Below are 14750 nucleotides of genomic sequence, written 5' to 3' on the forward strand. Positions count from 1 at the left end.
GCAACTAGAGAAACTTCATGTACAGCAACACAGACCCAGTGCAAAAAAAAACACCTCTCCTGAATGTGTGTTCTCTCTATTGCCAACAGCCCAAATAAATGATCTTCTGCATTCCCGGGGGCATTTTGTCTTTCATCTATTGTCATCCACTATCCAAGCACTAAACTAGAGCCACGTTATGCATTTTGTCTTTGTTACGGTAGCACATCACTTCTGAAAATAATTTCTGTATTATTTAGAGTAATGCTAGCAGCTGTAAGAAAAAAAAAAAAAGCTATCTCAGAATGCAATGTTCATATGAAAATCTAGGCTGGCTTTAGCACAAGGTCATTCTAGACATCACCACCCCATCCATCAGGAAAGAACAAAGAACCCATCCAAGGCCAAATTCTTAAGAAATTGAAGTGGAAGTTCCAGATACACTTTCCCTTGGCTGCTTTGGTAAACCTAGTCATATATCCCTGCCTAGCATCAAAGAAGCCTGGGAAATGTAGTTCCTAGCCAGGCAACAAACCTCCCCTACACTTCGTAGCTAGGAAATGCAGTTCTTCGCAGGACAAACTTTCCACAACCCTGAAAGGAGAAAACATATTTTTTTGAAGTCTCAATGAAAAGATGAACCTAAAGAAGAGAATCTTTAGGATAATGGTGGTGGGAGACCCTAAGAAGACAGTTTTGCACCAGAAGTAGAGGGCAACAAACCAGATCAGAATACGACAAAGGACTTTAGGAAAATAATGTATGTAAAATACCTGATGTGACTTCCCTGGGGAAGTGGTTAAGAAGCCGCTTGCCAGTGCAGGGGCACAGGTTTGAAACCTGTTCCAGGAAGATTGCATACGCCACTGGGCAGCCACAGTCACTGACCCTGCACACACTAGGGCCTGTGCTCTACCACAAGAGAAGCCACCACGATGAGCCCACACACCTCAACTAGAGAAGGGCCCCGCCCGCCACAATGAAGACCCAGAGCAGCCAAAATTATAATTTATTAATTAATTAAAAAATGCTCAATGCGTCTATTTAGAAAGGAGATTTAGGCAATTAATGGAAAGTATGCATTATCCATTCAGCAACTATTTATTGCACATCTATGACATCAGACACTGTTCTAGGTACTTGGGAATACAGCATAAAAATACCAAAATCACTGCTTCAAAGATCTCATAATCTAGTGGAAATTCCAGTGCAGCTGAGGCTGAATTCATGCTAAGTACATAGAAAATAAGCAAATGTTTACAAGAAACTTTTACCCCATCCTGGAGGCAACAACATTCAATTCTTTCTGCTGATTGTTTCAGTATTTCTGTATTTTCAAATTAACATTATATTGTCACTTCTGAGTTTTCCTTTTTTCCTCCGTTGAATTATGTGTTGACTTCCCAGGTTTAAGATGAGGTTTAAATCTTATTTATCCTATCACATATATGAATCCTATACATCCTCATCCCCTTAGCTTCCTAAAGTTGAATTGTAATGTTGCTTAGATAAATATTCTAATTTAACATTATTATGCTGTTAAATACTCTTGAGAGCTTTGTCATGACATAAATTGTGACTCTTAATTTTCTATTCAAGTTTTTGTTTTCCTTGCCTTAAGACTTGTAATAATTTTCCCTCACGCTTTTCACCTAACTAACTCTTATTTATCTTTCAAGTCCTAGTGGAAAATGTCACATTTTCAGGAAATCCCTGAAGGATCCTTTCCCCAAAACCCTCCCTCTCTAGACTAGATGGTGCTAGTCATTCCTTTTACAGAACTTCACTTTTTCTTTCCTGGTATCTATCATGGTTGTAAATGGATAATTATTCAGTCATAAGTCTCTCACTGAACTGTACATAACATGAAGGCAGTGGGTCTTTTTTGCAGTCCATGGGGGCTTCTCTCGTTGTGGAACACAGGCTCTAGAGTACATGGGCTCAGTAGTTGTAGCCCACCAGCTTAGCTGCCCCTCAGCATGTGGAGTTTTAGTTTCCCCACGAAGGATCAACTTGGGTCCCCTGCACTGGGAGACAAATTCTTAACCATTGGACCATCACAGAAGTCCCTTAATGCCCTTCTTAAAAATACAGACTTGAGAGTGGGGGAAGTGTGATTGACAGCAGTGGGAAAATAAATCTTGCCATAGAGAAGTACTCTTAAGGACCTTCCCTTGGCCTTTTAAGTTTTCATAACCACTCATTAGTAGTGTCAAAACAGGAAAATTAGAGGGTGAAATTATTCACATTATAAAGTAATTACATTTCAGTAGGATCACAGTGTCTCTTAAAGTTAAATCTGAACAATTGTCTACAAATCACTGACTACAGAGGGAGAAACCAAAAGCTGAAGTGTTCTTAGCCACTGCTGAATTGGTGTCCAGCTGCAATTTCATATACAGCAAATTGAAATTATAATTTAAAAGCAGATGTCCATGACATACATTTAATTTGCATTTTACTGGCCACAAAGCTAAATAGGAGATTTCTCTATTCAATACCAGGAATCTCGAGCCCTTCTCTGCTAAATCAATGAATGAAAGAAGTAGTAATGCCAAAGATTTGAAACCATTTTCTCAGCTCACCCAAACTCACAAGAGCCAGATGTATAGTATAATATACCAATCACAGTCATTCCCTGGTATCAATTGCAGGGAATTGGTTCCAGGAACAGATATCTGTGGATGCCAGTACAGAAGGCCCTGCGTGATCAGGTCTCCATAGCTTCAGTTTCCATATCTGGGGATTCAACCAGCCTTGACCACCAGATTCAGAGGAATGTAATTAGTTCACAGTGACAGATACAAAATAAACCCTTTTGCCCTAAGGAGGGCTTGAGATCTGAGTTCAGTTCTCCAGCTCCCCACTTTTTAGGGAGTGGAGATGATCGCATTCAGATCATCCTTCTGTTAATACGCTGTATTTCAGGTTATGAGAGGGAGGTTTTTCTCCGATATATTCCAGATCTAGGGGCTGTTTCATTACAGAACTGGGATATTTTCCAAATTTCCTCATCAAAGGTTACTATTAACCAGATCTTTTCTGTGTACAGATACCACTGTTTTGATCCAGTCGAGGGAAGACTTGATCCAGGGGAGGAAAATCACTACAGAGGGTTTCTAGCACGGAACCAAACAAAAGAGTTGCCATTGGCCAAACAAAACAAAACAAAAAAAACACCAAGAGGCGGAACGAGGTGGGCAGACACCAGAGGCAACGTTACCTTCTAATTTTGCCCAGAAATAACTTTGAGGTCTCTTTGCGCTTGTGCTTTTGGACTGTTGAGGTCTCCAACCTGCGCAAGGCCTCGCCACTATAAACAGACAAACCAGACTTCGGGAATTTCTCCTTCCGAGTCTGCAGAGGGACACCTAGCAAAGTGCAGCCCTCAAGTAACCACGCGGCATACTCGCGAGGCCAACCCTGCCCTTCCCCTCGCCCGTCTCCAAGATGGCGACCGCCCTGCCGCCGCGTCGCCGCCGCGGCCCCGCCCCGCCGAGCCCCGCCCCCCTCCCCGGAGCAAGGCCGCCCCGCCTCCCCGCCGCGGGGCCGCGCCGCGCGCTCCCGCCGCCCCTCCCCGCACGAGCTCCACCCAGGTCGCCGGCAGCGCGGTCGGCGGCGGCGGCGCCTATTTCCCGCCATTGTGCGAAGTGGAGGCTGGGGGCCCGCACGCGCCGCCTGCCAGTCGCCGGCAGCGCCTCACAGCCGCCGCCGCCGCCGCCGTTCCCTGAGGCGCGGGGAGGCCGGGCGGCCCGTGCCGCGAGGCTTCCCCTGCGTGGGAGGGCGCGGGCGAGGAGCGGCCGAGCCCCCGACGAGGAGCAGAGGCGCGCGGGACGCCCGGGCCGCGCCGGCTCCGGCCCGTCGGCGAGATGCCCTGTGGGGAGGATTGGCTCAGCCACCCGCTGGGCATCGTGCAGGGCTTCTTCGGTGAGTGGCGGCGCCGGGGGGCGGGCGGGGGCCGGGCGGGCCGCCGAGTTCACCGAGCCCCCGGGGCCCGGACCCTGCCGCGCGGCGCCCAGGCGGGGCCGCCTCGAGGGCTCGAGCGGCCGAGACGGTCAGCCGGGCCTGCGCCGCCGGCTCTTGGCAACCCCCTCCCGCCCGGAGACTCCGGGCCGCGGCTGCCCGGGCCCGGGCCGCAGGTGCCTCCCACCTGCCCGATTCGCGACTCGCGAGCGGCCAAGGTTACGCCGCCAGGAGCCGGCGGCCGGCCGTGATTGACGGCCTCGCTTCCCCTTTCGTGGCCCCGCGGGCGGCCCCCGAGCCCCGCGTGCGGCCGGACTCTGAGGTTGGGGGTCCTGGAAGCTTTCGGGAGGACCCGCAGAGATGGGCTGTAGCGAAAAGCACTTTGCCTATGGGAAGCCCGCAGGACATTTCAAAACTTCCGGTGTGTGGGGGGAGTGCTCTCTTGCTTGCTCGCTCGCTGCAGAAGTTGGCTGTAACTCCCGTATTACACACATCTTCTATTTTCGAGATAAGATTTAGTGTGATAACTTAGATTTTTTCCGTTAGGACACCTTTAAAACCTGTCTCGTCTCCCCATCTCCTCTTGGGCCAGAGCTTGCAAGAAATGGTGAACGAACTCAGATGCGTTCCTGCATAGAAAGAGCTTAGCATGTGGCAGGCAAGCTCAGGAAATTGCACTTGCAGTCATGGTTAATGACACTTTTCGGGTAGGGTACAGTAAGGAAAATTTAGGTCTGGTTGCCGTTCACTAGGCATTTTGGCCCCACCCCGCATGTCTTTTGCACTTAGGAGTGGTGGAGGCAAACCCAACCAGGAATCAGTGTGTAAGATCAGAACACCTGACTTGTCAGGAGGTAACTTGAACTTGTAAAGTGGCCTTCCTCACTTAAGACCTTGTGGAATATTAGTGTGAACTCTTATTAAGAAGCTAAGTAGTCCCCAGCAGCCAAAACGGATGCCAGAAAATGCATTTCTTGCAGGAAAGGCTCACTCAGCAACTCTTGATTCGTTTTCCTTGTGATTTGAACTTGTTCAGTTTTCTGGTTTCCCAGGCTGAAACTAAAGGCAGCAAATTAGGAAAAGCCCTGGGTAGGCATCCAGATTGTAGTTAGTGAACACTGACAACCTATTAAAGGAGAAATTTCAAACTACGTATATAGTGTTTTAAAAAAAATTTTTTTAATCCCTGTATATCCATCCAGGGCCCTTTTCAAAAAGGGGCGTATGTCTCTCTACTAAATCCTAGTAATTGATGCTCATAATGAATACTAGAACCCATAATTGTTTTCCGAAATAATGGCCTTAAAATGTGGAGTGAAGATTAAATTGCACAGTAGGTTTAAGAGGGTGCAGACACAGAGACGTTTTTTAGGGAAAATCATTCAAAAGTAAGTAAGTTTCGGTGCTTAATTGATGTTTAGAAAATTTATGAGAAATATCCGTGTCCTAGTCTGGCTGGATAAATGAGATGGTTTTATATTTGGTATATATTTGAATCTGTTTGTGTCAGATTTTGTCTCCTGCTTGTAGGACCCTAAGAGGCAAACAACTCATTATAGTATAATAGGTGTAATTTGGATATAAAACTCTGGCTGTACAGTATTTTGTGAAGTTTGTGTATTGTTGGTGACCTGGACCTTGTTGATGTGTTTTTCCTCTAGGAATGTCTTATTCTCATACAGGTTGTGTCTTGCAGAGAAGAAACTAATCCTGTCTTATAGTCATGATATTTTTGTAGAAGCTGCTTTGATGTATAATGCATATTTTTGCTATATTTTCCTATCACTGTGAATATATGGCATTGGATAGCTTTATAATAACAACATCACAGGTATGTTTGTGTGAGAAGTGAGGTGTTAAACTTGTAGACTCTTTGGTCTAATAGGAAATTGTTTTAAATCCATTTTTCCCCCAGAGAGAAAAATAATACTCATCTTTTGTGGTTTATGAGGCGTTTTGGCCCCGCCCCTGCCAAGCTCTGGTGTCTCAGTGGTAAAGAATTCACCTGTGATGCAGGCGACCCTGGAGACGAAGGTTCGATCCTGGGATCAGGAAGATCCCTTGGAGAAGGAAATGGCAACCCCACTCTGGTATTCTTCCTGGCAAAATCCCGTGGACCAAGAAGGCTGGCGGTCTGCAGTCCATAGGGTCGCAAAAAGTCAGACACAGCTGGGCAGGCACATTGCCCAGCTCTCAGACCTCATCACTGTATTCCCCCTCACACTGAACCTTCTTCCAGTTCTCTGATCCTAAACCATGCCACTCGGCTTTCTGCATAGGCTGTTCCGTTTGTCTGGTCACGACTTCCTCTCCCACTTCTGTTTTCCTGGCTAAATCTTACTCTTCTTTGGGAACCTGAGTTAGGTAACTTCTGCTGCATGTAATTATAGGATCCTATGAAGCCTGAAAATTAACTTGTAAAGCATGTTGTTGAAATCACTTGTTTCCTGGGTTCCTTGGCTGTGTTTTAATCCTGGGGGTTTTAGGATGTGTATCTGTTTTATTTGCCTAGAATATACCTGTACATCGAAAATGCTCCATGAGGGATTTTCTGGTGGTCCAGTGGTTAAAGCTCCGCAGTTGCAATGTCCAGGGCACAGGTTCAATCCCTGGTTAGGGGACCAAGATCCCACATGCTCCTCAGCCAAAAACTAAAATAAGATTTTTTTAAAAAGAGTGCTCTGTGAATGTTTGTTGAGCAGAGGCAGTGAAAAGACTGATTAATCAATCAGAAATGGTGTAAACTGGGGTGGTTACTGTCACCACAAACTTAACTAAAGACAGTCTTGGTGGACATTATATTGGTTCAGAGAATATGATCATACCAGGTATGAGTTACTTTCACATGCAAATCCTAATTCTTTTTTCTTGGTTCAAATAAGAAACTTGGAAATTGTGTTAGTGACCACAATCACAACTATATGAATCATAATTCATCTTTGTGAACCAGTGCGTATTTTGAATTTGTATCTGCCATATTACGATTGTTCGTATGTAAATTTTTCCCTGTAAGCTTTCATAAAATGCTTTTTCTGTTTCTATTCCAGTTTCTAAAAGATTTTATATGCAGAACATTGAGGTCCATAGACTTAAGATTTAGAAATACTTTATTGAGCTGTGTGTGTGTGTGTGTGTGTTAATTGCTCAGTCGTGTCCAACTCTGCGACTTCATGGACTGTAGCCCACCAGGCTCCTCTGTTCATGGGATTCTGGAGTGGGTTGCTGTTTCCTTCTCCAGGGCAACTTCCCGACCCAGGGATCAAACCCCAGTCTCCTGCATTGCAGGCGCATTCTTTACCGTCTGAGCCACCGGGGAAGCTCATATTGAGCTTGAGTATGTGCATAATGCTGATGGCTTGGTCCCCGCAGTGATTGTTCATTAGTAACCTGTAACAACTTGCTTCCCTTAAACAGAAGCAGGCGTTGTAAATGAGAGAGAGAAAAAAAAAAAGTTTTGTATACTTTTTTCTTTCAATCTGTTTTTTATTAAAAAAAATTTTTTTTTCACTCGAATTAATAACTGCTTTAATTTCAGAATAAGTAGGAATGCTTATCAACAGATTTCTTTATGTTCAGATTGTTGGTTGGGTCAAGATCGTTAGTTTCAGTTATATTCAAGGCACTTTGGTCATATCTAACAGAACGAGAATTAGACTAGCTCTTAGAAGAAAAAGGTCACTGACGTGTGGAGGAGAGAAGGGAGTAGTACCTTATCACTAGCATTTTAGAGAATTTAAAGCAATAGTAACATCACCTAAAAGTCTGTCTGATGTTCTGCTGTCACCGGGATTCATTCCTCTTTGTCTGTGCCCACCTTGGGCCTCCCTGCCCCCTGGCCCTTGTTCAGTCGCTCAGTCGTGTCCAACTCTGCAGCCCCATGGACGGCAGCACGCCAGGCTTCCCTGTCCATCACCAACTCCCGGACCTTACTCAAACTCATGTCCATTAGTCAGTGATGCCATCCAGCCATCTCATCCTCTGTCATCCCCTTCTCCTCCCACCTTCAGTCTTTCCCAGCATCAGGGTCTTTTCAAATGAGTCAGTTCTTCACATCAGGTGGGCAAAGTATTGGAGTTTCAGCTTCAGCATCAGTCCTTCCAATGAATATTCAGGCCCCTGTTAGGCCATTGAAAAAAAAGTAATTTATTTTAAGGCTGTAGAACCCAAAGGCAGGGCAAGTGGTTTGATAACCCAGGAGACTACTGAGTGAAATTGGAAAGCTAGCAGAAATCCAACCAAGCAGCACATCTCAGTTTTCTCCCCTAGGCTATGTTCATTTCTGCGCACAAACTTTACCTTTCTCTAGTCCAGGGCTCCCAGTTTCACTTGTCAGTTCCAACCTGCTTGACCTAGCATCTTTATTTTTTCAAAAAATATTTTTTTGGCTATGCCTGCTCTCAGTTGCAGCATGTAGGACCTTCAGTATTTGTTTCGGCATGCAAGTCTTCAGCTGAGGCATGTGGGATCTAGTTCCCTGACCAGCGTTCAAACCTGGGCACCCTGTATGGGGAGGGCAGAGTCTTAGCAGATGAACCACCAGAGAAGTTCCAGCATCTTTATCTTAATCCCAGATTTTAGGGTTAGAGGATCTGATTGGCCCAGCATGGAGTCAGTGGTTCACTCAGGGGCCAGTCAGCCACTGCCAGGGCAGTGTTATGTAATGGATGGTCATAACTATTGAGGCTCACACCTCTCCACTGGGGGAAGTTCTCAGGGAGGAATGGATTGGCGAGCCATGGCAAAAGGCATGTATATATACACACATGGAAGGAAATGGCAGCCCACTCCAGTGTTCTTGGCTGGAGAATCCCAGGGATGGCGGAGCCTGGTGGGCTGCCGTCTGTGGGGTCGCATAGAGTCGGACACCACTGAAGTGACTTAGCAGCAGCAGCAGCAGACACACACACACACATGCATATGTATAGATACATACATGTGTATGTATATGAATTTTTAAATTATTGAATAATAACTTGCATATGGTTAAAAAAACAGTGTTACAGTATAAAATGAGTAAGCGTGTGCTGCTTTTCTCCCACTGAGGGTCCCACTTCTTTAACTGTTTCTGATTATAGTTCTTTTTTTTTTTGCATTGAGATATAACATAAAATTCACCGTTTAAAAATGTACAGTTCAGTGGTTTTCAGTTTATTCATTGTGAACGTGCAGCCATCAGCACGTTACTGTTACCCCAGAAAGAAGCCCGTATGTGTTAGCAGTCGCTCCCGATTGCCCCATCCACCATCCTCTTAAAACCACTCGAGGACTTCTGTCCATGGTTTACCCAGTCTGGACATTTCATATAAATGGGATCATGCAACTTCTGGCCTCTTGTGTCTGGTTTCTTTAACTTGGCATAATGTCGTCAAGGTTCATCCGTGTTGTAGCGTGTGTCAGTACTACCTTCCTTTCCGCGACTGCGAACAGTGCTCCATAGCGTGAATGTGCCATGTGTGGTTTATCCGTTTCTCCATAGGTGGACACTTGGCTGTTGTGAGTAGTGCCGCTGTGAATACACATGGTTTTGTGTGAATACATGTTTTCAGTTCTCTTGGGCATATGCCTCTGCGTGCGATTGCTGGGCCATGTGGTAATTTCATGTTAGAACTTTCCCCAGAGTATTGGCACCATTTTATGCTGCCACCAGCAAAGTATGAGGGTTCCAGTTTCTCCAGTCCACTTCAGCGTCTTAATAACAGCCATCCTAATGGGGGTGAAGTGATATCTCATTATGATTGCAGTTTGCATTACTGTAATGTAATAGTATATTGTATCTGTTCACATGCATATAGACCTTTTGTATATCTCATTTGGAGAAACAACTTTTCAAATTCTTTGCAGATTTTTATTTTTTGACCACACCATGCAGCTTTTCCCAAATCTTAGTTCCCTGACCAGGGATTGAACCCATGCCCTTGGCAGTGAAAGCCCAGAATCCTAACCACTGCACCTCCAGGAATTCCCTTTTGCAGATTTTTAAATTGGGGTTTTGCTTGTATTGTTGCATTATAAGGGTTCTTTATATATTCTGTATATTAGACCCTTATCAGATATATGTTTTAGAAATATTTTCACCTGTTGTATCAATTGCCTTTTCGCTTTCTTGATAACATCTTCTGATGTAGATTTTTCATTTTGATGATGTCCAATTTCTTTTTCCTTTAGTTGCTTATGCTTTTGGTACCATATTTAAGAAACCATTGTCTGATGCAAGGTCACAAAGATATATATCTGTGTTCTTTCTTAGAATTTTGTAGGTTTAGCTCCTTACATTTAGGTCTTGGATCCATTTTGAAGTAATTTTTGTGGATGATGGTATGAGGTCGGGATTCAAATTCCTTCTTTTGCATGTGCGCATCTAGTTGTCACAGCACCTTGTGTATGTGTGTTTGAACACCTGCCCGTTTATTTTGAAGCATCTCATAAAGTACGCAGATGAAAGGGCAAGGTCTGGTAGGGTCGCTTGTGGGCAGCTTCTGTCTGCAGGGAACTTCGCTGTGCTGCCTTCTGAGCACGTGCTTGCCTCCACCATCCTGGAAGCTCCCCCAGCACTTTTTGTTAAAAAAGACTATTCTTTCCCCACTGATTCAGTTTGGCAGCTTTTTTTTTTTTAAACTGTGTGTGTGTCTGTGTGTGTATCAGTTGACCATTGATGTATAGCGTTATTTCTGAACTCTCAGTTCCATTCTGTTGCTCTGTATGCTTACCCTTCTGCCAGTACTGTGTTGTCCTGATTACTGCAACTTTGTAGCAAGTTTTAAAATGATGAAGCATGAGTCCTCCAACTTTGTCCTCATTCTTTTTTTTAAAGATTGTTTTGACTCTTCAGAATCCCTTGTATTTCCATATGAATTTAGAATCTGTCATTGCTGCAAAAAAGGCAGTTGGCATTATGGTGGGGATTGCATTGAATCTGTAGTGCATTTAGTTCTTTGGGTAATAGAGAATAGTAAAGATTTCAGATTCTAAAGCCAAACTGCTTCTTAGCTACAGGGCCATACCCAGGGCATTTAGCTCTAATCATTTTCTAATACTTTGTTTCTTTATACTATAGAATTATTTTCAGTAATAATCATGAAATGAAGCTATGTGCAGTGTTTAAGGTAATTACATATTTCAATCTAGACATTGCTTCTATCAACTTCTTCCTCAACCCTGCTTATTTTAGAATTTTTTTGTGGTGGTTGAGTTCTGTTATGATGACATTGTTTCATGTTGGTACAGGTACCACACTTTAGATTTGAATAATCTTGTATTAATTGTATAATTAATGAATTTTTCGTATTAAGAGTAACACGTTTCTATAGACAAAAAGCTAAACTATTTACTGAATAGTGTTTATACCTACTAAATCGTTTGAATTTTGGTCTTTTAGTTATAATTCAATATAATATTTTATATAAACAGTTTAATTATAAATGAATTTTGATAAAACTGAAACATCTACAAAAGACACAAACTAGAAATCTTTCCACTGATGTTACTGATATTTTATTGATTCATTCTTTACTATAAAACAAATAGCTGTTTAAGAAAATGTGCTATGCTTAATTGCCCAGTGATGTCTGACTCTTTGCGACCCCATGGACTGTAGCCCACCAGGCTCCTCTGTCCGTGGGGATTGTCCAAGCAAGAATACTGGAGTGGGTTGCCATGCCCTCCTCCAGGGGATCTTCCTGACCCAGGGATCGAACCCGGGTTTCCCACATTGCAGGCAGATTCTTTACGGTCTGGGCCACCAGGGTGGAGTGGATATCCCTTCTGCAGGGTATCTTTGCAACCCAGGAATCAACCGGGGTCTCCTGCATTGCAGGTGGATTCTTTACCAGGTGAGCTACCAGGGAAGCAAGCCCTTAAGAAGGATATATTTCTATATTAAGATACGATTCAAATTCAGTAAAATGTTCACTTACGAGCAAAATTTGCACCAACTGCACCTCTCACTTCATACTGTTTCACTGCTTAAAATGTTAAACACAAAAAGTTGTTCAAGTTGTCCCATGGAAGATAGAATTGAAGTAATTCAAGTTCTCCTTCATCTTTACAGTCACTGGGTTATTGTTTGTTTATTTAAAATCTTTCGTATACCTGTAGGACTCTAGAGTACCATAGGGCTTGGGGGATGCTCACTGCTCTAACCAAGTTTGGACTATTCTGTATCACTTAGAGGGCTTCCCAGGTGGCTCAGTGGTACAGAATCCGTCTGCCAATGCAGGAGATGCAGGTTTAAGCCCTCAGTTGGGAAGGTCCCCTGGAGAAGGAAATGGCTACCCACTCCAGTATTCTTGTCTGGAAAATTTACACAGGCAGAGGAGCCTGGCAGGCTACAGTCCCTGGGGTTGCAAAGGGTCAGCCATGACTGGGCATGCACACACGTACCACTGAGAAATTTACTGTCCAGACAAATGCATGTGGCTGAGTCTGTTTTGGGAGCTAAGTATATAACAGAGGATGGGGTAGTTAGATAGCATCACCAACTCAGTGTACATGAATTTTGAGCAAATTCTGGGAGATAGTGAAGGACAGAGGAGCCCGTCCATGGGGTCACAAAATGTAACAGAGGTTCTTCAAATAAACTTCTGTGTCTAATGAGATATTTATTAAAGGGTAAATAGTAAAAATGTAGTAATTGCAGCCCTGTGGACTGTAGGCTCTCCAGGCTTCTCTGTCTGTGGAATTCTCCAGGCAAGAATACTGGAGTGGGCAGCCATTCCCTTCCCCAGGGGATCTTCCCGACCCAGGGATCGAATTTGGGTCTCCTGCGTTGTGGGCAGATTCTTTACCATCTGAGCCACTGGGGAAGTCTGTGTTAAAACTCAGCAGTAGTCAACAGTTGTTTAGGATTTATACCAGCAGAAGATTTTCAAAGGAAAAATAGTTTATCACTGACATTGTTTAGAATGGTTAATTCATAGTGATGGTAGAAGTGGAATGGATTTTAGTTGGTTTTATTATTTTTAGATTCTCTGCAGCAAAGGTACCTCCTATTGCTAGTGCTTAGGCTAGCCCACTCTTAGCACTTCTGTAGTGGGTCACTGCTTGGCCCCTCCTACTTCCTAACCTTGAGGGTGAGCATGTCAATTAACCTTTCTTTACCTGAATTTTACCATCTGTAAAATGGGAATAATAAGATAATCCTTTTTTTTTTTTTTTTGCCATGTCCTCCTCCAGAGGATCTTCCTGGCTCAGGGATTGAACCTGTGTCTCTGTGCCTCCTGCATTGGAAGGCGGGTTCTTTATCACTAGCGCCACCTGGGAAGCCCCTGTATGAAACTGCCAAACTGCGTTCCAGAGTTGCTGTACTGTTTTGAAAGAGCAGGTACCATTGGAGACATGTGAAAGGGCAATACAGACAGGGAGAGAGTGACACAAACAGCTCTAGGTATAAATTCAACAGCTTGGATGCAATAGACCAGTTCTTTAAAAAATACACTATTAATTTCCGATTTCTGCTGTAATAATTACCACAAATTTAATTGCTTAAAACAACATAAATTTATTTTTTATTGTAATATGGTTGGTTTACAGTGTTGTGTTCATTTCTGCTGTATAGGAAAATGATTCAGTTATATACATAATATATATATTTTTAATATTCTTTTCCATTATGATTTGTCACAGGATACTGTATCTTTTTGAACTGTAGGTTTGTCCCAGTATATGCCCAGGAGTGGGATTGCTGGTTTATGTGGCAACTCTAATTTTTAGTTTTTTTTTTTTAAAAACCTCCTAACTGTTTTCCATAGTGGCTACACCAACTTAACATTCCCACCAACAGTCTAAGAGGGCTCCCTTTTCTCCACACCCTCTCCAGCGTTTGTTACACAAATGTATTCTCTTACAGTTCTGGAGGCCAGAAGTCTGATGTGGGTGTCACTGGGATAAAGTCAAGTTGTCCATAGGTCTGCCCTCCTTTCTGCAGCCTCTAGGGGGTACTCTTATCTCCTTGCCTTTTTTACTGCTTCTAGAGTTGGGCTGATTTCTTGTGTTGCGGCCTCTTCGGTCTTCAAAGTCAGCAACAGCAGGTCGGTTTCTTCCTACATCTTCAGTTCAGTTCAGTTCAGTCGCTCAGTTGTGTCTGACTCTTTGCAGCCCCATGAATCGTAGCATACCAGGCCTTCCTGTCCATCACAAACTCCTGGAGTTCACCCAAACTCATGTCCGTCGAGTCGGTGATGCCATCCAGCCATCTCATCCTCTGTCGTTCCCTTCTCCTCCTGCCCGCAGTCCCTCCCAGCATCAGGGTCTTTTGCATAAGGTGGCCAAAGTATTGGAGTTTCAGCTCCAGCATCAGTCCTTCCAATGAACACCCGGGACTAGTCTCCTTTAGGATGGACTGATTGGATCTCCCTGCAGTCCAAGGGACTTACATCTTAGTTCTCCTCAAATCTATATATGCAGTATATAATCAAATTGAAATTTAAACATCAAAATATAATCTGATAGAAATTTCAGCAGTCGTTTTCAAGTGTTCCTCAGAATTACTTAGAAATGTTGAGAATCTAGAATAATCAAGACAAACTTGAAAGCAAAGATGAAGAACATCACTACCTAATTTTAAGACTCGCTATCAGTCTATAGTGATTAAGACAATATGGTATTGGCATAAGGATAGACAACTCTTACCAGTTTAACAGAATACAGTAACAAAAACAGGAGTTGAGTTTGACAGTAGTACCACAGCAAAAAAATCTCATCTGTTGCTGCTGAGGGCCAGCGAGAAGACTTTCCCCACTTACAGCATCTATTTCTCATCAGTGATGGACTTGGACCCATGCAAGTTTGCTAATTCTATAGGAGGAAAGATT

General features: G+C 43.7%; 1 protein-coding gene across 3 annotated transcripts in view; it reads left to right on the top strand.

Moving 5' to 3' along the window:
- Positions 1-3559: 3559 nt before the first annotated feature.
- Positions 3560-14750, top strand: part of MCMBP (minichromosome maintenance complex binding protein) — a 39448-nt gene continuing 28257 nt past the window's right edge. Inside the window, exon 1 of one of the 3 annotated variants that reach the window (XM_027529102.1) lies at positions 3560-3906. In XM_027529102.1, the coding sequence (XP_027384903.1) occupies positions 3849-3906 (58 nt within the window). In that variant the 5' untranslated portion in view covers positions 3560-3848. The remainder of the gene's footprint in view (positions 3907-14750) is intronic. The other 2 variants (XM_027529104.1, XM_027529103.1) reach the window with 2 other exon arrangements.

The sequence above is a fragment of the Bos indicus x Bos taurus genome, chromosome 26 (genome assembly GCF_003369695.1).
Source record: "Bos indicus x Bos taurus breed Angus x Brahman F1 hybrid chromosome 26, Bos_hybrid_MaternalHap_v2.0, whole genome shotgun sequence".
NCBI lineage: Eukaryota > Metazoa > Chordata > Mammalia > Artiodactyla > Bovidae > Bos > Bos indicus x Bos taurus.